This window comes from Ursus americanus, chromosome 16 (assembly GCF_024610735.1).
Source record: "Ursus americanus isolate L20-20 chromosome 16, mUrsAme1.1.p, whole genome shotgun sequence".
Lineage (NCBI taxonomy): Eukaryota > Metazoa > Chordata > Mammalia > Carnivora > Ursidae > Ursus > Ursus americanus.
The window spans coordinates 59125024-59144335 of NC_142142.1; the positions used below are offsets into that span (position 1 = coordinate 59125024).

At 38.8% G+C, this 19312-nt stretch overlaps 1 protein-coding gene across 3 annotated transcripts in view; it reads left to right on the plus strand.

Moving 5' to 3' along the window:
* The first annotated feature begins 208 nt into the window (after positions 1-208).
* Positions 209-19312, plus strand: part of ALKBH8 (alkB homolog 8, tRNA methyltransferase) — a 51755-nt gene continuing 32651 nt past the window's right edge. The window contains exons 1-8 of one of the 3 annotated variants that reach the window (XM_045797689.2): positions 212-367; positions 5653-5694; positions 5818-5953; positions 9641-9878; positions 12210-12341; positions 13007-13102; positions 14987-15091; positions 16205-16275. In XM_045797689.2, coding sequence (XP_045653645.2) covers positions 5825-5953; positions 9641-9878; positions 12210-12341; positions 13007-13102; positions 14987-15091; positions 16205-16275 — 771 coding nt within the window. In that variant the 5' untranslated portion in view covers positions 212-367; positions 5653-5694; positions 5818-5824. Of the gene's footprint in view, positions 368-5652; positions 5695-5817; positions 5954-9640; positions 9879-12209; positions 12342-13006; positions 13103-14986; positions 15092-16204; positions 16276-19312 lie in introns of all 3 variants that reach the window. The other 2 variants (XM_045797688.2, XM_087868486.1) reach the window with 2 other exon arrangements.

Consider the following 19312-nt stretch of genomic DNA (forward strand, 5'->3'; position numbering starts at 1 on the left):
CTCCGTCGCCCGCGCGAGGTCACCTTTCAGACCCCAGGGCCCTCTTCCATTCCTCCAAGATTCAGGAGGAAAGATGCACTACCCAAGGAGGCGAGGCATCATGGTGCGACCGAGGGACACAACCGGCTTGACAGTGACCATGTGGGGAGCTACCATTAATCAGATGCACTCCCAGCCCTTACTATTCCCGCAAATAAGGAAGCCAAGTCTTCACCGTATTGCACACCGGCTCACTGCCCGAAGCCTCGAGACCGCGCAGGAAAACGACAGCCTCAGGGCGGCGAAGGGGATTGTGGGAGCGCCTCCTCGTCGCCCCGCAGGCTCGCGGGAAATGTAGTGCAGTTTCCTCCAACATGGCTGCGCCCAGGTGAGGTGATGTGCGGGTACCCGCCGCAGCTTTCAGGGACAAACTGGTGAGGGTAGCGAAGGGGAGGGCGCCGGCGTGGCGAGAGTTCAGCCTGAGCCGCGGCGGCGATTTGTGGAGCTTCTTTCTGGCGGGCGGGATGGATGCAACCCCGCGGTCTTCTGTTGTCCTCTTCCGGTCTCCTCTGTCGGCCTCACCCGCGTGGTCCTGAGGCCAGAGTCGGGTCAGGGGGGCGGGATAGAGGCCCTGGGCTGATCCGTGGGCAGCTGGTTCCGTTGGTGTTTGGGGTGCACGTGTGTGTGTGTTCGGTGCGGATGCTCACGTGCTGTCTGTGTCACTTTTCTGTTTCCTTTGAGGTTGGGGACGGGCGACGGCAGCCGGGGAGGGTTAGGCTGGCGCTGCTCGGGCTTGTGTGACCTGTGCCAGTGCGGCGAGGAAAAGGCATCGCTGGTGGTCTGCTGGGTCACAGTTGAATCTTGCTGTGCTCACGTTTGAGCCTCTTGGAGTGTCGGGCTGTGGTTTCAGCTGATTTTATTCCACAGATATTGACTGAGTACCTACTGTGTACCAGGCACTCAAGTCTCTGACCGCATGTCGCTACAGTTTTAGGGGCGGGCCCAACACATAAATGGGTAATTATAATACCATCTGAAAACAGCAGAGACGGAGGCACACACCAAGTATTAGTGAAAACGTCGAAGAGGGCCACCAAACTCAGAATTCTGAAGAAGTGGTTTAGGAGATAAGGCAAGGTTAGTTAAGTTTAGGAAGTACTGTCTTACTCAGTAAACGTTTATTGGGTGTCAGCCTGTTGCTAGATCCTGTTCTAGGTGCTGAATGCTCCAGGTGAATAATACAGACAAAATCTCTACTTTCATAGAGTTTATTTTCTGGTAAGAGGAGAAAGAAAATAAATGAATGAGGACGTAAGAGAATATAGAGTAGGTGTTCTTTAAAGAATTAAAACAGGGTGATAGGACAAGTGATGAGGTCAATTTTTTTCATCATTTAAAATTTTAATTTTCTTTTTAAATAGGCAATGCAGTTTGAATAGCTACTAAATTCAAATTTATCTACAAGCACAGAAACATTTTTCTACACTTCGTTATGGACACTCTGTTGTTCAAGTGGGGGCAGGATCACACAACTGTTAGCGCTTAGGGCAATATCCAATAGGATATGTTGAGGTTAAACTTCCTAGCAGAGTCTGTGTAATCTCTAAATTCTTGGTATCCCACAGAGAGTGTGCTTAGACTGTTTTTTAAAAATAATTTTTATATTGTTATATTAGTCACCATACAGTACATCCCCAGTTTTTGATGCAATGTTCCATGATCATTATTTGCATATAACACCCAGTGCACCATGCAATATGTGCCCTCCTTAATACCCATCACCGGCCTATCCCAAACCCCCACCCCCCTCCCCTCTGAAGCCCTCAGTTTGTTTCCTGGAGTCCACAGTCTCTCATGGTTGCTTAGACTATTTTTGATTAGACTGGACTCAGTATGGCTAATATCCTGTCTAGTAAATAGTGACCTCACTCCCATAACATCCCATAACACTCCCACAGCATGGCAAGGAGCATCCAACCTTTGTGCAATAGTAGAAATTTTTGGCCAGGGAAGTGGCCTTGTTAGAAAGGGGGCATCTCCAAGACCTCAGCGGTTGGTATCAGCCTATTCCTTGTGTTGAGGTGACTCAGACCTGCTGGGCCAGGACATTGCCAAGTCACTGAATGGGGAACAAATGGGGCTCCAGAGCTATCTGGATTTGTCTTTGAAAGGGAAGAAAGGAAAAAAAAAAAAAAAAAAAAAAACCAAAAAAACAAAACCACACACTATCACTTGAATTAATGGCATTGTTTTTAACTCAATAAGAATATTTCTGATTGAGTTCAGAGTTCCAACTTCATCAACTTTTTAAAGTATTTTCTAATGACCTTAATTGAACTCAAGTAAAACATTTTAAAATTAAAAAAAAAATTGGAAGGGGGGAGCGAGGATGACAGAATGTAATCATGAGGCTCCATCTGCTGGTGCTGGGCTCTTAGTGTCACACTTTAAAAAAGATGTATTCAGCATCCTTTTCTCATTTCTTCCACTTTGCTGTCTTTGCTTATGTGACATATTAAAACAAGAATTCTTTGTGTATTTATCCCTGTTTTCCATTTCACACTGCAGAGATGCCATTCCAAAGATGATGATCTTGAAATAGAATGGCAGTACGATAGCTCCTTTGAGGGCCCTCAGCTTTTGTCTTCTTAAATCATTCTGCTCTGGCTCTTCTGGAAGCTATCAACAATTTATTAATAGACATTTAATCCTTTTAACAAATTTATGAGATGGTATCAGAAATTAACACAGCCAGACATTAAAGTGGTGAAAACAGGTTTTATTTAGTCACTATTGACAGTAGGGGAAAGAGCTGAGCTCCGTTCCAATTTGTGAGAAATGATTTGGGTGTTTTAAAGGTAGAATGGGGTGGGATTAGAGCAGGGGCTATGTAGAGTCAGAGAAGTGAAAAATCACAAAGAGTTGGTCCTTTCAAATGCAATTAGGCCAGCTGTTTTTGCTACCTGGCAGTTAATCAAAGTTAGGATTTTTTTTTTATCAGAGGTCCTGTCCTTCCTGATGATTACATTTCAAAGGAATGGCTCTCAGGTCCTTGAGAGAAATACTTCTTCTTTTTAAAAAATATTTATTCATCTTAGTGAGAGAGTGGGAGTGCGTGAGTGGGGGGAGGGGCAGAGGGAGAAATGCAAGCAGACTCTGTGCTTAGCATGAAGTCCATTGCAGGGCTCAATCCCTTGACTTTTGAGATCATGACCTGAGCTGAAATCAAGAGTTGGATGCCCAACCGACTGAGCCACCTAGGTGTTCTGAGAGAGATACTGAGTGTAAGAGATACATATTCACAGTTGTAATCCCCTTTTAGTAAATACTCTTGAGAAGGGGAGATCGGGGGCCTATTGGCAGGTGTTGCTAGAACAAATAGTAAAATTTCCTGCAGCATTTTTAGTTTTCTCAGGCAGACATTGTAATGGGGAAGCTGGGACATGCTAGGGACGTGGCTTTATGCTGCTAGATTCCGTGGTAGAGTTTGGTCTAGTTTTTTAGTGCACGGTTTAGGTGGAGTTATGTGCCAAGAGCAGGCACTATTAATCCAGTTTCACAGGTGAGGAAACCCAAGCACAGAAAGAAATAACTCACACAGGATGGTACAGCTAGTAAGTGGTAGAGCTGAGATTTGAACATAGAACCTGGACCCCTAAACACTGTTATAGTGTCTCATAACACTCACAAGAGATTCTGGGCAAACAGTGAAAATTATGACTTAATCCTTGTCCTCAAAGAGCTCATAGTCCAATGGAAGGGGCCAAACATTAGAACAAATAATTATAATCAGTGCAGTGTCAAAAATATCTGTTCAACTATCCTCTTCTTGTCTAATGAGGACACGGAAAGCTTTCTAACCTGATTTCTTCTTTTAGCCACTTCATACTGTCACTCGCCAGCCAGACATTGCACCTGTGTATCTCACCAGTGCCTCAGACCTGTTACATCCTCAGTCCTACTCATTGTTACCTCCCTCACTCGCTACCCTCTCTCTTCTTGACCCTCTTCTGACCTCCAGTTTCCGAATGACATCGCTGGTCTCTCAGTCACTTGGGCTCTGTCCTGTTAGGAAGTGATCTGTGTTTCCTCTTTCCCTCACGTCTCAGTAGTCACCAAGTCCTATGGAAGGTACTAGAACATTTCTTTTGTCTTCCCCATCTCTCTGTTTTCTTTCTTCTTACAGCCTCCCTGCATGCGGGATCAGCCCGTTGGTCCTACTTGCCAGGTCCTCCTGTGTCTCGCTTCCAGCTGTCTAGCTCCTCTCACATGCACCCTGTGGCTTAGTTAAGTTAGCTCCTGGCTGTTCTTCCAATCGACTCAGCATTTTCTCTCTAGACATAAAGATTAGTAATTAGAGATTTGGCTGTTTATGAGCTGTTTTGGAATACGGTTTTATTTAACTTCCTAAATTTATTTTGTTTGCTAACTTTGAAGACTTTCAAGTGGGTGAAGAGTGGGATTGGTGGATCAGCTGACAGTCTCTGCTCTAAAAAAATTATGCTTACCTCTCACTGTCTTTGCCAGACATATCCATTTCTGTTTTTAGCTCCTGCTCTTTATTGCTTCACCGGATACTTCCCTTCCAGATGACTCCGTATTCCTCTTGCCCTTCAGTGCTCAGCTCAAGTCAACTTCTGTTTTGAAGTTCTCTCAGATTTTTCCAGTTAACAGGGATCTTATTTTTTTTCTAATTCATGTCACATCTGAAGACTCTATAATTAACAATTATATCAAGATATGTTATTCTTTCACTGTTTAGTGTTTGTGTGTTTTCCTCAACTAATTTCTAAACTTGTTGAAAGCACGAACTGTGTATTGTGGTTGTAGGCTGTAGAGTGCCGATAGTATAAATAGGCACGTGTATATCTGCCCATTATCACTCATGTAGCCCTTCAACACATTTTTATTGAGCACCTACTATGTCTAGCATTCCTGATGTCTTGGAGTTTATATCCTGGTGGGGAGATTAAGCTACCAAACGAATCATCACAAATTATGTTAAATTCTGTGACTAAAATAAATAGGCTGCTGTAATAAAGCATGATGTAGGGTGTTGATTTAGATAGTGTGAAGGCCTTTGTGGGAAAGTGCTCAGTAACTACTTGCTGACTAACATATTTTAGTAGAAGGAAAACACAGTTCTATGGGGTTCTTACATCTGTATTTAAAAAATTATGGGTATAAGTATATATAATATGTACAGCTTAAAAAATAAAAAAATATCTAAATCACCATCTAGCTTAAGAAATACCTTTGATGCTTTTGTCTGTTCCTTTTATATCACATTCCTCTCCTCCCATCAGAAATAACTTCTCTTCTGAATTCTGTGTTTATTATTTCTTTGCATTTTGCTATGTGTATTTTTAAACAATAAATTTTTGGGTTTTGAACTTTATGTAAATGGAATCATAGCATATATTCTGTGAAGTTTTTGTATTCTTTCTTTTTCTTCTTCTCTTTTTTTCTTTCCTAACCTTATGTTTGTGTAATTTGTCTGTGGCACATTTTACCTAGGACTTCACAAGTAAGGGGATATATCACGTATGGGTAATGTAGTGCATTTAACAGAGCTAAGGCATTAGAACCTTTTGTAGAACCCTCAGAGATGCTCTTGCTTTTTTGATGTTCCTGCTTTTTTGTTACCTTCTTAAATATCCCTTTGTTCTCCAGGCATCTGTTTATTTTCACTTCTCTTCGATGGTGAAAAATAAAGTAAGTGTTTTAAAAAATGATCACATAAAAATATTTATAAGCTATGGAATATATGAATAGCATTGTTAGGACTTCCGTTAGGATTCTTAAAGTTGACATTTTATACCCTTTTTTTCCCCCCAGTATTGGCATGGACAGCAACCATCAAAGTAATTACAAACTCAATAAAACCGAGAAGAAGTTTTTAAGGAAACAGATTAAAGCCAGGCATACTTTGCTGAGACACGAAGGCATTGAGACAGTATCCTATGCCACTCAGGTAACCTAGAACTATTACTGTTTGAGTGTAGTTGTGTCGCCATGTTAACGTGTTGTAATCATATTGTTAATAATTCCTCGGAGAAGAAGGCCGTGATCGTTCAGTCTTGTGTTATGTCTCTATTCAGTATACAAATGATGGGACCTGCTAACTTTCTGTTTTGGGGACATAGTTTGAATTTCCATTGACTGTGTTGATTGAACTGGAGGGAGTGGTAGGTATATGTTAATAGCAGAAATACTGTATAACTGTAGAATTTACAAAGCATACTTCCAGTCATTATTATATTTAATTGCTTAGGAATTCTTACGTGATGGGTTAGAGAAATAAGGCTCTGACAGGTGTTATGTCCTTTGATAAGGTGGTTGAGCAGAAAACTAAACCTCAGTCTTTTGTATACTAATGTAGTCTTTCCCCTCTATTCCTAACTTCATTTTTGTTATAAAGTATTTTGATTATGTGCTATAAAACATTTTAAATTTATTAGACCTTATTTACAAAGCCTTTTCATTTTCTAATGGCAATAATTCAAATATATGTATTATATTATAATATATTATCAATTATATATATGAGGGACTGTGAGACTTCTTGGACTGTGAGTTAAGAAGAACTTAGTTTAAATTTTAGCTTTTCCACTTATTTGGACATGAGCAGTCCATTTGATCTCAGCTTTCTTCTTTTGTAAAGACATAGTATCCCATGTGTTTTCATTCCATTAGATTATTAGATTCTAGAGCAAGTATGTGACAGTACTTATTAATCATTAAAATTCCATGTGAATATAAGGTATTTTTTCTGGTTCTAAGGAGTAGGAAGGAAGATCAGCCATCATCTAACCAAGGGCCGAACACATGCCCTTGAGAAGGTGAAGCTGGGATTAAAACTTGGGTTTCAGACCAATACTCTTTCCTTATATCATGTTATGCTGTCTTCTGTGCTGTGTGATAGTTTTAGAAATGAGTAATCTGTTACGGGAGATTTATTTATTTATGTATTTAAAGATTTGTTTATTTTAGGTGGGGGCAGAGAGAGAGGGAGAAAGAGAATCTTAAGAAAACTCCATGCTCAGCACGGAGCCTAATGTGGGGCTTGATCTCATGACCCTGAGATCATAACCTGAGCTGAAATCAAGAGTTGGACGCTCAGCCAACTGAGCCACCCAGGTGCTCCTGTTGAGGGAGATTTAAATTTAGCAGGCAACAGGCCCATACTTAGATTAAACACAGTATTAATGACTTCAGAGAATTAAACCAAATTCCTATAAAGAAGATAGAATACACAATGGATTAGAAGTAATATGGCTGCACACACTATACTATTTCTGCCAAGAGCCACCGAGGCTGTGAGGCATTCAGAAGATAAACTGACGTAGTCTCTGTTCCTCTCTTCCCAAGTGTAACTTGCTTTCTTTTCCTTCTAGGTGAAGATAAGTGTAAGGAAAGAAATGGGTTAAGTTTTTTTTTTTCTGCCTCTGAAGCTGTTTCTAGTGGATCTGTTTTTTTTTAGATTTCTAGAAGCTTTAATCTCACCTTCTTGGCTTCCAAATTGTCTTCTTATTTGGGCTTGATTATTTTTTTCTACACAATATTTTTAAAAGAAAAGAATAAAATTCTAGAAGGACCTCTAATTGCATATTATCTACCCAGGAGACAATAAATATTCTGTTCATGATGTATTATAAGTATACGTGCCTTTGTGCAAAATTATAGCCATTGTGAGATTTTTCTAGAGCAGTGGTCCTCAAATTGCCAAGACTGAAGATAACTTTAAAAAAAATTCTGAATTCTGTACTTAATGTTATTGGGAAAATTGCTTGCCTGAACAATTATAAATAAGACATTGTGTGACTCACATGCAGTTGAAAATAAATTCCTCCCTTTCCTCCCCTCTGCACTTGCGTTTGTGTGGTTTGCCTTTAGAATTGCCCACAGATCACTTAGCATCCTTGAGGACCACTAGTATTCCTCAAGTGGTACTTCACCATGCTCCTCAATTTCTAGATGGGGCAATGAATCCTTGACAAATAACACCTTTGCAATTCCTTAGATTTGGGAATATAGAAATATTTTTGTAACTATGGCTGCATATAACAAATTATTTTAGTACTTTATAAACCCTGTTGAATGAGGTCCAAGGCAAGCCATCTTAGACTAAATTTTATACCATGTTTTGTATCATTGTATTAGCGTATTTGTTCATCATGTGTATGTGTGTATTTGCAAACATATGAAGCATTGAGTCTTCTGTGACAGCACAGAGCTTTACTTTTCTCATCCAGTTTTATAAAGATCTATTACATTCTTTTAAGTCAAGTTTTTAGATATTCCCATTTGGTGATATATGAAACTAATACATTATATTCTGAACTCCAGCTTGGAATATAAATCAGGGTTCAGCAAAGTACTGTCCCCAGGTCAAATCTGGCTTGTAAGCTAAGAATGAGTTTTACCTTTTCAAAGGGTTGTTGAAAATGAAAATAAAGAGTATGTGACAGAGACTTGCCAGAGAAGCCTAAAATATTTACTGTCTGGCCCTTTTCAGAAGAAATTTGTCAATACCTAGTATAAATGATAAAACTGATAAGAGTAAGCCATCAGTGGTTTATTTCTCTTATGCTACAAAGTTTTTAGAAGTCGTAGATTATAAATTAAAAATGTTAACGCTGTGTAGAATGTTTTATAAGAGGTCCTAGTCTGTAACCATCAGAATAAAAATAGGAACCCCCCCCCACCACCGCAAACAAATCCCTTGAATAAAGTTTAGTGCAGGACTGCAAATAACAGGAAATAAGCATAAAACTTAATAAGGAAAAAGTTTTATTTGCAAAATGACCAAATTACTCAGACACAAGAAAAATTTCCTGTTTTATGTTCAGTAGAAACTGTAGTAAACATTGTGTCATGGTTATATCAAGTCTGGATTCTGGAAACTGACAGAAATAGGTTTGAGACCCAGCTCCCTCTAATCACTACCTTAACTTAATTGTTTTGCTATTCAATTTCTAACTGAAGTGGGGCTACTGTTACCCATTTTGTAGGCTTGTTGTGAAGGTTATGTTAATGAGGATTAAGTAGGTAAAAGTATATAGTATAGTCTGGCAGAAAGTATTTTGTAATTCGTATTCCTTGTCTCCCTCCTGTTTCTCTTTCATTGTGTTAAACTTATATGCAGTAATGTGACCTTTTAATTTGTATGCGTGGCCATTAAGAAAGGAATATTTTACTGCAAAGGCTATTTAAAGCAGGTTTTTTTTTTTTTTTTTAAGATTTTATTTATTTATCTGTCACAGAGAGAGTGTACAAGCAGAGGGAGAGGCAGGCTCCCTGCCTAGCAAGGAGCCCGAGGAACTCAGTTCCAGGACCCTGGGATCATGACATGAGCCAAAGGCAGATACTAACCGACTGAGCCACCCAGGCGTCCCTGCAAAGGCTATTTAAAAATCAGTATTATTTATATCATAGGTATACTTTTTAATTCACAATATTTAATAAATTGGTTTATATACTGTGTATGAAATTAGAAAACCAAATAACCACCATAAGGAAACCTTTTTCCTGTCTTATTTACACCTTTGTGGAAATCTTATTTAAAAAGAATCTTATTTTATCTTATTTTAAAATCTTATTTGAAAATAAATGGATTGATACTAATTGCTCATTTTTTTTCTTTTTTTGTTTTTTAAAGAGCCTGGTTGTCGCCAATGGTGGATTGGGTAACAGTGTGAGTAGGAGCCAGCTGCTCCCAGCGCTAGAGAAGTGTGGGCTGGTGGATGCTCTCCTAATGCCACCTAATAAGCCCTACTCGTTTGTGAGATACAGGACTGCCGACGAAGCCAAGAAAGCCTACATCACCCTCAACGGGAAGGAAATAGTGGATGATTTAGGACAAAAGATCATTCTGTACTTGAATTTTGTGGAAAAAGGTATTAGTATACAGGCGTCTTTTAAAAAATAGTCGTTGGTTTTGTGTGACTTTTCTTTTCATACCTAAGTTAGGAGGTTGAGTTATTGTGAAACCAAATAGGACCTCAGGTAAGCAGACCCTTTCTGTCTAACAAACACTCTTCACGCACCAAGTTTGTGCCAGGCATGGGGCCAGTACTTGAAGGGACGTGGATTAGACATAGCCTGCTTTTAAGGAGCTGGGCCTTCCACCCTCACAGTATATTTATCACCCCTGTTATTTATTTTGGAACCCTGCTACCTAATTGTGTTTTTCAAAATTTAATGCTGGGGGAAGCTTTCAGTTCATCGCTTAAGAATCAGTTGTGATCTGATGATTGTGTGCCAAGCTTGCCATTTATGGGGGAAACCTTTAGCCACCAGAGATCCCTAAAGCTTTATAGTGGCCGTGTCCAGCAGAACCTTCTGTGATGACGGCAATGTTTGTACGTTCATAGCTGGACTGTCCGATGTGATTGTGTGATTGAGGAACTGTTTTTTTTTTTTTTTTAAAGATTTTATTTATTTATTCGACAGAGATAGAGACAGCCAGCGAGAGAGGGAACACAAGCAGGGGGAGTGGGAGAGGAAGAAGCAGGCTCATAGCAGAAGAGCCTGATGTGGGGCTCAATCCCGTCACGCCGGGATCACGCCCTGAGCCGAAGGCAGACGCTTAACCGCTGTGCCACCCAGGTGCCCCAAGGAGGAACTGGCTTTTTAATTTTATTTAAGGAAACTAATTTAAATAAAAGCTTTATAGACCGATATTCAGAACTGCTACAGAGATTAGTACATCTTTTCAGCACTGTCCCATGGAAGTAAGATGCACTGGGGTGAACTTTGATGTGGACATCTGGTCTCCCATTATATTCATTTGCCACCTATTTAGGCAACATAATGTTTGTTCAGATATCCCGGGGATGGGTAGGTGAGTCTAATCTGACCGAATTTATGTTTTTGTAAAATAAGACTCAGAGGAAAGTTTTAAAGACTTTTTAAAGATATATTTTAGGAATTATAATCCGCAGTATCTATATGTATTTAATTTAAAATCTGACATAAGCTTTAGATTTTAAAAAAACTGTGTTATTTTTATATCCTATGTGTTTATGAGCAGTTTTTGAAAACTGAATGGTTTGGGAGTAAGTTTTGATCAGGAAGTACTTGGGTTTTCCCCTAATTAGTATGTTGAACACTCTGTAAGAAATTGTACAAAGTGAGTCCTGGAGTGTTCTTTATTTGAAATCCCACATTAGATCCAGATGTATTTACAAGGCTGTTGTTAGGAAATAAATCTGAGTAGAAGCAAATAGAGAACAAAACTGTGTCACGAATGTTTTGATACTGGTTTTGATAACTACTACCAAAGAGCCACTGAGAAATAAATACAAGGGGTGTTTTTAATTCTTTTTTTTTAAAACTGTTTTTAGAAAACTAAGTATGAATTACTTGTATTATAAATTGCCTGTCTTTAAGGAATTTTCCCCAAAGCTTTCCTTACATAATTTGAGTAAGTAATATAATGCCTGACATGTAGTAAACACTTGGTAAATATTTATCAGGTGCTTCACTGTTTGTATTTCTGAAATAGTAATAAAATCTAGTAGACATTTATATTATTGTTCTGTGAATTTTTATGTTAAATGATTCAAGGATGAAAACTCTTCAGCAGAAAAGCTTTAGAAATCACATCTGTAGCATGAACAATGAGATCCCTAAGAGTAAATGTGACTTGCATTATTCCCTTTAATCATAAATTCTTTCTTCTTTTTCTTTCACAGCTACACCTGTCTTGAACTTTGAAGGGCATAGGGACTTAAATTATTTTAATATATACCAAATAATTCTTCAAACGATGATATTTTCAGTTTTTGGAATACTTTTTTTGTTGTTTTACTTTTTTCTGTTACTGGACCATAGCTAGCTAGTATCAAGAACCTAAGGGCAAAAATGAGCATTTAAGTTTTTATATTCAATATTTAGAGACAGTCTGGATTTTTAATAAAGTGGCAAACTGTAGACATTATGACAAGCCTTCTTTCTTAGTGAGATTTAAAAAGTAGCTCAATCAAATAATATTTAAGGAAATACTGTTTTATTTGCTGTTAGTAACTGTGGTGGATACAGTGTACCATAATTTGTATCTTGGTTTTCGTTTTTGTATTTTCCTGTGTCATGTGCCTTTAGCATTCTTATTTCCGAATATGAGGATTGGGAATTTTATGAACTGATAAATGGCCTCTGGACAGAATTATTTGTATTTAGGAAAATTTAAGTTTTGTATGTGACTGTTTTGTTTTGGTTTCCCACAGCACAATGGAAAGAGTTGGGGCTTCAGGCCTTACCTCCAGGCCTCATGGTAGTAGAAGAAATTATTTCTTCTGAGGATGAGAAAATGCTTTTGGAAAGCGTTAACTGGACAGAGGATATGGACAATCAAAATGGTAAGTAAAACTTCTAAAATATGATACTTAAATATCTCTGCAAAACGCCATGCTCGTGCTTCTCCTTTCCTTCTCCTCCTTTGCTTTATTAAAATTTCTAATGTTTCCTCAAAATTACTGAAAGTAGCCTAGATCTAATATTAGGCAAGTCATGCCTACAATTTGTAGGGACATCAATAATAAATGACATTTATATAGCTATCAATTTTAAGCTCCAAACTAATTAATATTTATTAGCTAACATTTGTAGAGCTAACACTGGTAAGCCCTTTCACATAATCTTTGATCCCGTCCCCCACGAGGCACATTTCCGGTGTGGGATCAGCACCTCAGCACCTTGCTGCTGCAATGCAGTGAGAGCCTGCTGGAGATATTTGCAAATTAGAGTTCTTCTGACTTTTTCAAGGTCTTAAGTGGCCTTGTGAGTGGCAGCATCCATGTTTGAGGTTCATGGGGTGAAACTCTGCAACGGTTTGTTACCATTTTAGACTGAAAAGGACAGCAGAGATGAGGTAGAATGTTTACTTTTATTAAAGACAATAGTTAGCAGTTAACAAAAATTGCCATTACTAAAGGAATCCTGACTCACAAGTTTGACTTTGAAATAAACTAAGGAATGCAGACATTTTTTCTCTCAAATAGTTTACTTTCTTTTCTTCATTTAGCTCAAAAATCCTTAAAGCACAGGAGAGTAAAGCATTTTGGTTATGAATTCCACTATGAGAACAACAATGTAGATAAAGACAAGCCATTACCTGGGGGTAAGTAATTGCTAATACATGACAAATGTGGCTCAGAAAAGAGAGATTTAATATATTGGAAGTATGTCATAGTATGTTTCATTTGTCATTTCTAGGTAAGCTTGTTGAAATAGCTGATTAAAACATTTAAATTATAGGGGCACCTGGGTGGCACAGAGGTTAGGCGTCTGCCTTCGGCTCAGGGCATGATCCCGGTGTTCTGGGATCGAGCCCCACATCGGGCTCCTCTGCTGGGAGCCTGCTTCTTCCTCTCCCACTCCCCCTGCTTGTGTTCCCTCTCTCGCTGGCTGTCTCTATCTCTGTCAAATAAATAAATAAAATCTTTAAAAAAAAATTACATACGTAGTGCAGTTTTGTTGTAAAAATTGGATACATATAGCTGAGGCTAAAGTTCCGCTTGAACACCATCCTTACTCCCGTACTTCTTCTCAGAAGTAGTACTGTTACCAGGTGAGGACACGTTATTCCCGTGCTGTAACAAATGACTTTACATCCCAGTAGAGATACTGTAAAAGTATGCTGTTATTAACATGTAGTATTATATTGTGTGTTCTATGTTCACATCTTACATGTATACCTCCAACTGGTTCTCCCTTTATTAACTGTCTTGGAGATCTTATGTGGTTTTTCATTGTATTCAGCGTTCAGTAGTGGCTTCTTCAGTTGGTTCCTTGTTGGTAGACATTTAGGTGATTTCTAGTTTTTAGCTTTTAGAAGGAGTGCTGCAGTGCGTGTCCTTGTGTATCTCTCTTATGCGGTAAGCAAGAATTTCTCAGGGGAGACGCTAAGTAGCAGAATTGTTATGTCAGTTATGTTCATTTAAAAATGTTAATAGATACTGAAAAACTGCCCCCTAACCCAGCGGTATTGACGTATTCTTGCTGAGCGTGCACCTCCTTCCCCTACCCACACCAACATAGGATATTATAAAACTTTTAACTTTATATATAATTTCCTGATTACTGGTGAGGGTGGCCATTTATATTTACCTTTCTGTGAATTCGTCTTTCATATCTTTTGCCAGTTTTTGCTAATGGGTTGACTGATCAATAAGATTTTATTGTATGATCTGCATATTAAACTTTTGGTAGGATTGTGTTGGAGTTATATTTATTTGTATGACTTTAATCTTATTTAAGGCTTATTTTCCCTCATAAAATAACATTTCTGGCTCCAGTGAAAGTAAATTAGTTCTACTTTGAAAACTGTGTTTTGTTTTCATTTTTGAAATATTTTAATTTTTTAAGTAATCTCTGCACCTAACATGGGGCTCAGTGGGGCTCAGACTCACATCCTGAGATCAAGAGTCGCATGTTCCTCCTACCAAGCCAGCCAGGCACCCTGAAAACTGTGTTTTTTAAAAGAAAATAATTTAGGGTCACCTGGCTGGCTCAGTTGGAAGAATGAGCGACTCTTCATCTTGGGGTTGTGAGTTTGAGCTCCACATTGGGTGTGGAGATTGCTTAAATAAAGAGAAAACTTAAAAAAAAAAATAAAAGGAAATGATTTAGAATAAGTAAATTAAATTGAAATTTAATTTTAAAAAGTGGAATAATTTAAAATAAAAAGAAAGAGTGGTCAGGCTAATTTCCAGTATATAATAGTAAATTTTATAATTTCATTGCTGTTTTACAAAATGCCAGATTTGTGAGCAAAATTTTTCTTTTGGATATTTTGTTTGATTAAAATCAGTAAAATAAGTTTAAAAGATTCTGAAGGTTTTGTTCTTATTTTGTTTTTGTCTTATGGGTTTATTGTTGTATTTAGATCTTGACTGCTAAATTAAAAGCTGTGTGATTTTTCTCACAGTGGCTTTTTTTATTCTTGAGTAAAACATGCAAAGTAAATATTTTAATGTTTTATCTTTATGATTACTGACATCAGGTCTTCCTGACATTTGGGATAGCATTCTGGAGAAATGGTTGAAAGAAGGTTTCATCAAACACAAACCCGATCAGTTGACCGTAAACCAGTATGAACCTGGGCATGGTGAGTCTTTTCTTATTTCCACATTGCAATCATATATTTCATAACTAAGTAGATTCTTTAACTCGCTAAAATCAAAGATACGATATTTTAGCTTTAACTAGCTCTTCACAGTAATTTGCTTATGTGTGTTACCTGTGTTGACTGTTTAATCCCATGGAAATCTACATGTTAATCCCTTGAGGAACTTGGGTCTCAGTATAGATAAGCAGAGTGGCGGGGCTGCTGTTTGTGGTTTTTTGTTTGCTTCTCAGCGTTTCATGTAGACAGAGGGGATTGTTTCAGACATAGGCGGCACGCAGTGGAAGAACCATGTAATTTACAGATACCCTGGAAGAACGTTACTCGGTTGGATGGCCTTGCTCTTCCTTCTCCTCTGAGAATGCGAAGACAATTCTAGGATGATATTAGTAAAAATCTTCAGGCTCCTGAGTTTTGCACTTAATATTAGCAGCATCTTCATGTAATATTTCTAGTACTGAAATGATCTTAAGGATTTTATTAATGGCAGACATCGTGGGGTTTTGGGTTTTTTCCTGCTTTTATCATAATGTATTATAATTACGTATTTACCTGTCAGTCTTTCTGTTGGTCTGTATGCTCCCTGAGTACAGGGTTGTGTTTTACTTGCTTTATATACTCTTACCACCTAGCAAATTCCTTTTTCTTGGGAGACGCTCAGTTAACATAGATGAGAAACTGATGGAGGAAGCCATATCTGAGTTATTGATATGCTTAGTCTTCACACCGGGCTCTTGCTTTTGTTCCGCATGTATTTGGGAATCTGCGTTTTAAGGGAAAACATGACTGTGGTATTTACCTGTCACATGTTCTCTTGGGCTGGGATTGGGTAAATGCCCCAGGTGAGCAGTGACTCTCACTGCTTGGTTTCAAAGTGGAGTACCAGTGGCTCTTCAGAGTGAGGTGAAGGTGTTTTTAATTCAGATTTAGTTTGATTTTATGTAACCACATTCACCCTCAGTGTTTCCTTTTACCTAAAATTACAGTATCTTCCTGATTATCAGACCCCAGTATAGTGTGAGGCTTTATTTAGAGTCATCTTAAATCTACTGAAAGGAAAAATGAAGTGACATACGATTTTGTTTTCTATCCCAGGAATTCCTGCTCATATTGACACACATTCTGCTTTTGAGGATGAGATTGTTTCTCTCAGTTTGGGGTCAGAGGTAAATGTTCAAACATTTTCATTAGCCATCAACTGTCTTACCTTACGCGATGCTGTTTTCATGGGATTTCCCACATTTCTTAAGTAAAGTGAGTTAAGATTTAAACATGAGAAGTAAAGGTGCTATTAGTACTTTCATTTCTTATAGAATGTAAGATTATCAAAGCCTCTTCTTTCAGGTGTCTGAAGTTTTATCCATCAGCTGATCAGATGGTAGGAAAACCCCTGTTTTTTACACATTTTTTTAAGCATTTCACGTGTGGCTGTTGAAGCCAAGTCAGACTACCCTCCTGAGTGGTGCAGCATTGCCATCTAGTGGCCAAAGATGGTGGCTGCAGGCCACAGAAAAAGGAACACAAAACTAAAATGTGTATGTCCAGAATTTTGATACTTTTTCCACATATTTCACCTGATTCAATCCCTTCAGAAACTCTGAGCAGTACAGGGTAATATCCTCATTTTTACAGATGAAGAACACGAGGTTCATGTTATTCGTTGACTTGTTGGTATAGCTGCACTTGACTTGAACTGCTCAGGAAGATAGAAAAAGCATGATTTAAAGTGAGGAGTGCAAACTGCAGGTAGAATTTTAGTTAGAAATCAGAATTTTAAGTCCAGAAGAACCTTTAAAAATATCAGGTCATCTAATCTAACTAGAGGTTGCTTCAAAATCTGATCTTGTTCCTGGAGGCGAATACAGTTTACTAGGTGGTTTTGTTTTGCATTCGTGTAGTTCCCATCACTAGGTTTTTAGTGCTGTGGCTTTTTAACTGCTGCTGAACTCGTGTGATCGTGTTGATGCTGTGATGAGAGAGTTAGTGCTGTGCGATGAGATGGAGCCATCGTATCACCCACATGTGTGGATGTTTATTAAATGCTTTATAAAATAATAAGGATGGGAAAATGAAAGAGCTCTTCTCTGTGTGGCTTATTTTTATTTTACCTCTTATCCTGGCTTGTGGCTTTAGGAGATCAGTAAAGAACATCTTTGTCTTTTCCTCTCAACTGTGTAACCAATTGAGAAAGGAGACCTAACTGGAGATCAGCGTGTCCACTTTACTACTGAGAAAACACAGGAGAGTGTGGCTTTAGATCTGTGCCACATGGATGTGTTAAAGTGACATGCTGTCGTTGTCACTGGTGCAGCCAGACAGTGGGAGACCTTCCTCGTAAAGGCAGGGGATTCCTCTCTAACGTAGGACGTAAAGGAGCATGTATTAGGTTCTGCAAACCAGCTAGATCTGAAAAAGAGAGAGGGAAGAGCTCAGCCGAGCAAGCGTGGCCCCAGGCTAGCCACTGGCTCCAGCCATGCCTTCTCTCCTGGAGAGTTAAATGTGAAGGGCACCTGGGTGGCTCGGTAGGTTCAGGGACCAACTCCTGATTTCGGCTCAGGTCATGATCTCAGTCAGGGTTGTGAGATCGAGTCCCCGGGTTGGGTTCCACACTCAGCAGCAAGTCTGCTGGAGACTCTCTCCCTCTTCTTTTCCCTCAGTTCCTCTCCCTGGTTGCCCACACGCGTGCTCTCTCTCTCTCTCTCAAAAAAACCAAAAACAAACAAACAAAAGAAGTAAAGGAGGGAGAAAAGCCAGGTGTGTTGTTCCTATACTTTCACTCCTGTGGAAATTTCTGCCCCACCTAGGGAAATACGAGGAGTGGGAACTAAATGCTCTCTCCACAATTGAAGGTCGTACAGAAGGGAAAATGTTCCTTTACCTGCGCAGATAATCTGCTGCAGTTGTCACCTCCACTTGATGTCTCTGAAGGCACATCATTTTTAGCTGCCAATTTGAATGATGGGGTTCTTGGTTAAATCTGCCCTCATAATAGCGGGAAAGCACGGGTGTTACAATTTAGGACAAGAACAATAGGTTTTCTTGTAAAAGATGGTCTTTGACAGTAGCCAATCTTTGTAATTTTGGAAAAAATATTTTCTAAACATGTAAGTGTATCATGCAGTTTAAAAAGTTGACTCTATTTGGAGCCCTTTGTGTCGTATATAAAAGGGATTAATATTAGCTCTTGCCTGGCTGAAGGATTGTGAGTTAACGTATGTGAACTGTTTTCTAACTCAGAGCAATTCATACGTGTAGAGACTTACTAAGGTAAGCTGCTTCTTTGGTCCCTTCCTGGAGGGAAGATGAGATTTTCGGTGGTCCCCAGGAAGGTGGCTTCACCTTTTCTTCTTGCATTTACCCACCGTTGCGCCTGTTCTGTTTGCTTTTGACACTGTGTAATTGCTTGCTCTCTCTCCTGGCTCTTTGCCCCAGACCTAGAACCTGGCTCCCAGACTTCTGTCCCTTTTTCTGTATTTCCTCATCCTTGACATCCTTAATTGTTGTAAGAAATTTACTATAGTATCTACTCCAGTTTCCATTCCATTGTAGTAATTTGTCAGTGGCACCATTGTTTTTAGTGTTTGTTTGTTTCTCCTTAGCTAAAATCCTTGAGATTATATTTAACTTCTTACTTGCTTCCTCTTCCTAGAAAATTTGAGAACTCCTATTTTTTTTTTTTGAGTAGAATTGACATACAGTATTATCCTGATTTCAGGTGAAACATAGTGATTTGAAATTTATATACATTACAAAATGATCACCATAACAAGTCTGTTACCTTCTGTCACCCTACAAAGTTAGTATACATTACATCAAAATTCACAGAAAGACCGACCAAAGGGTTACCACAATGGGCGCAGATAGCTGCTGGTATTAAACACAGAGATATATGGAGAAGTACCAATTTTATAAGAAGTTGTTTATCAGTTAATATTTTTTATTATGATGATTTTTGCAGCTGAGTGGGCTGGGCAATTGGGTATTTGGTTAATGAAGACTGTGTCTGTTGAATGCCTGCTAGAGGTCTCCGTCTTTCATTATATTACCTGTTCTCTCTCCAGGCTCATGCTTTTAGCAAATATTGAGTCCAGGTTGATCTTCTGAAATATAAGGTATTGGGTAAAAACTTTTTGTGGGATTTCTCGAGCGACCCAGTTTCTCTGTTGCCAGCTGAGTAGTTTTGTAGATTCTGTGTTTTTTTGC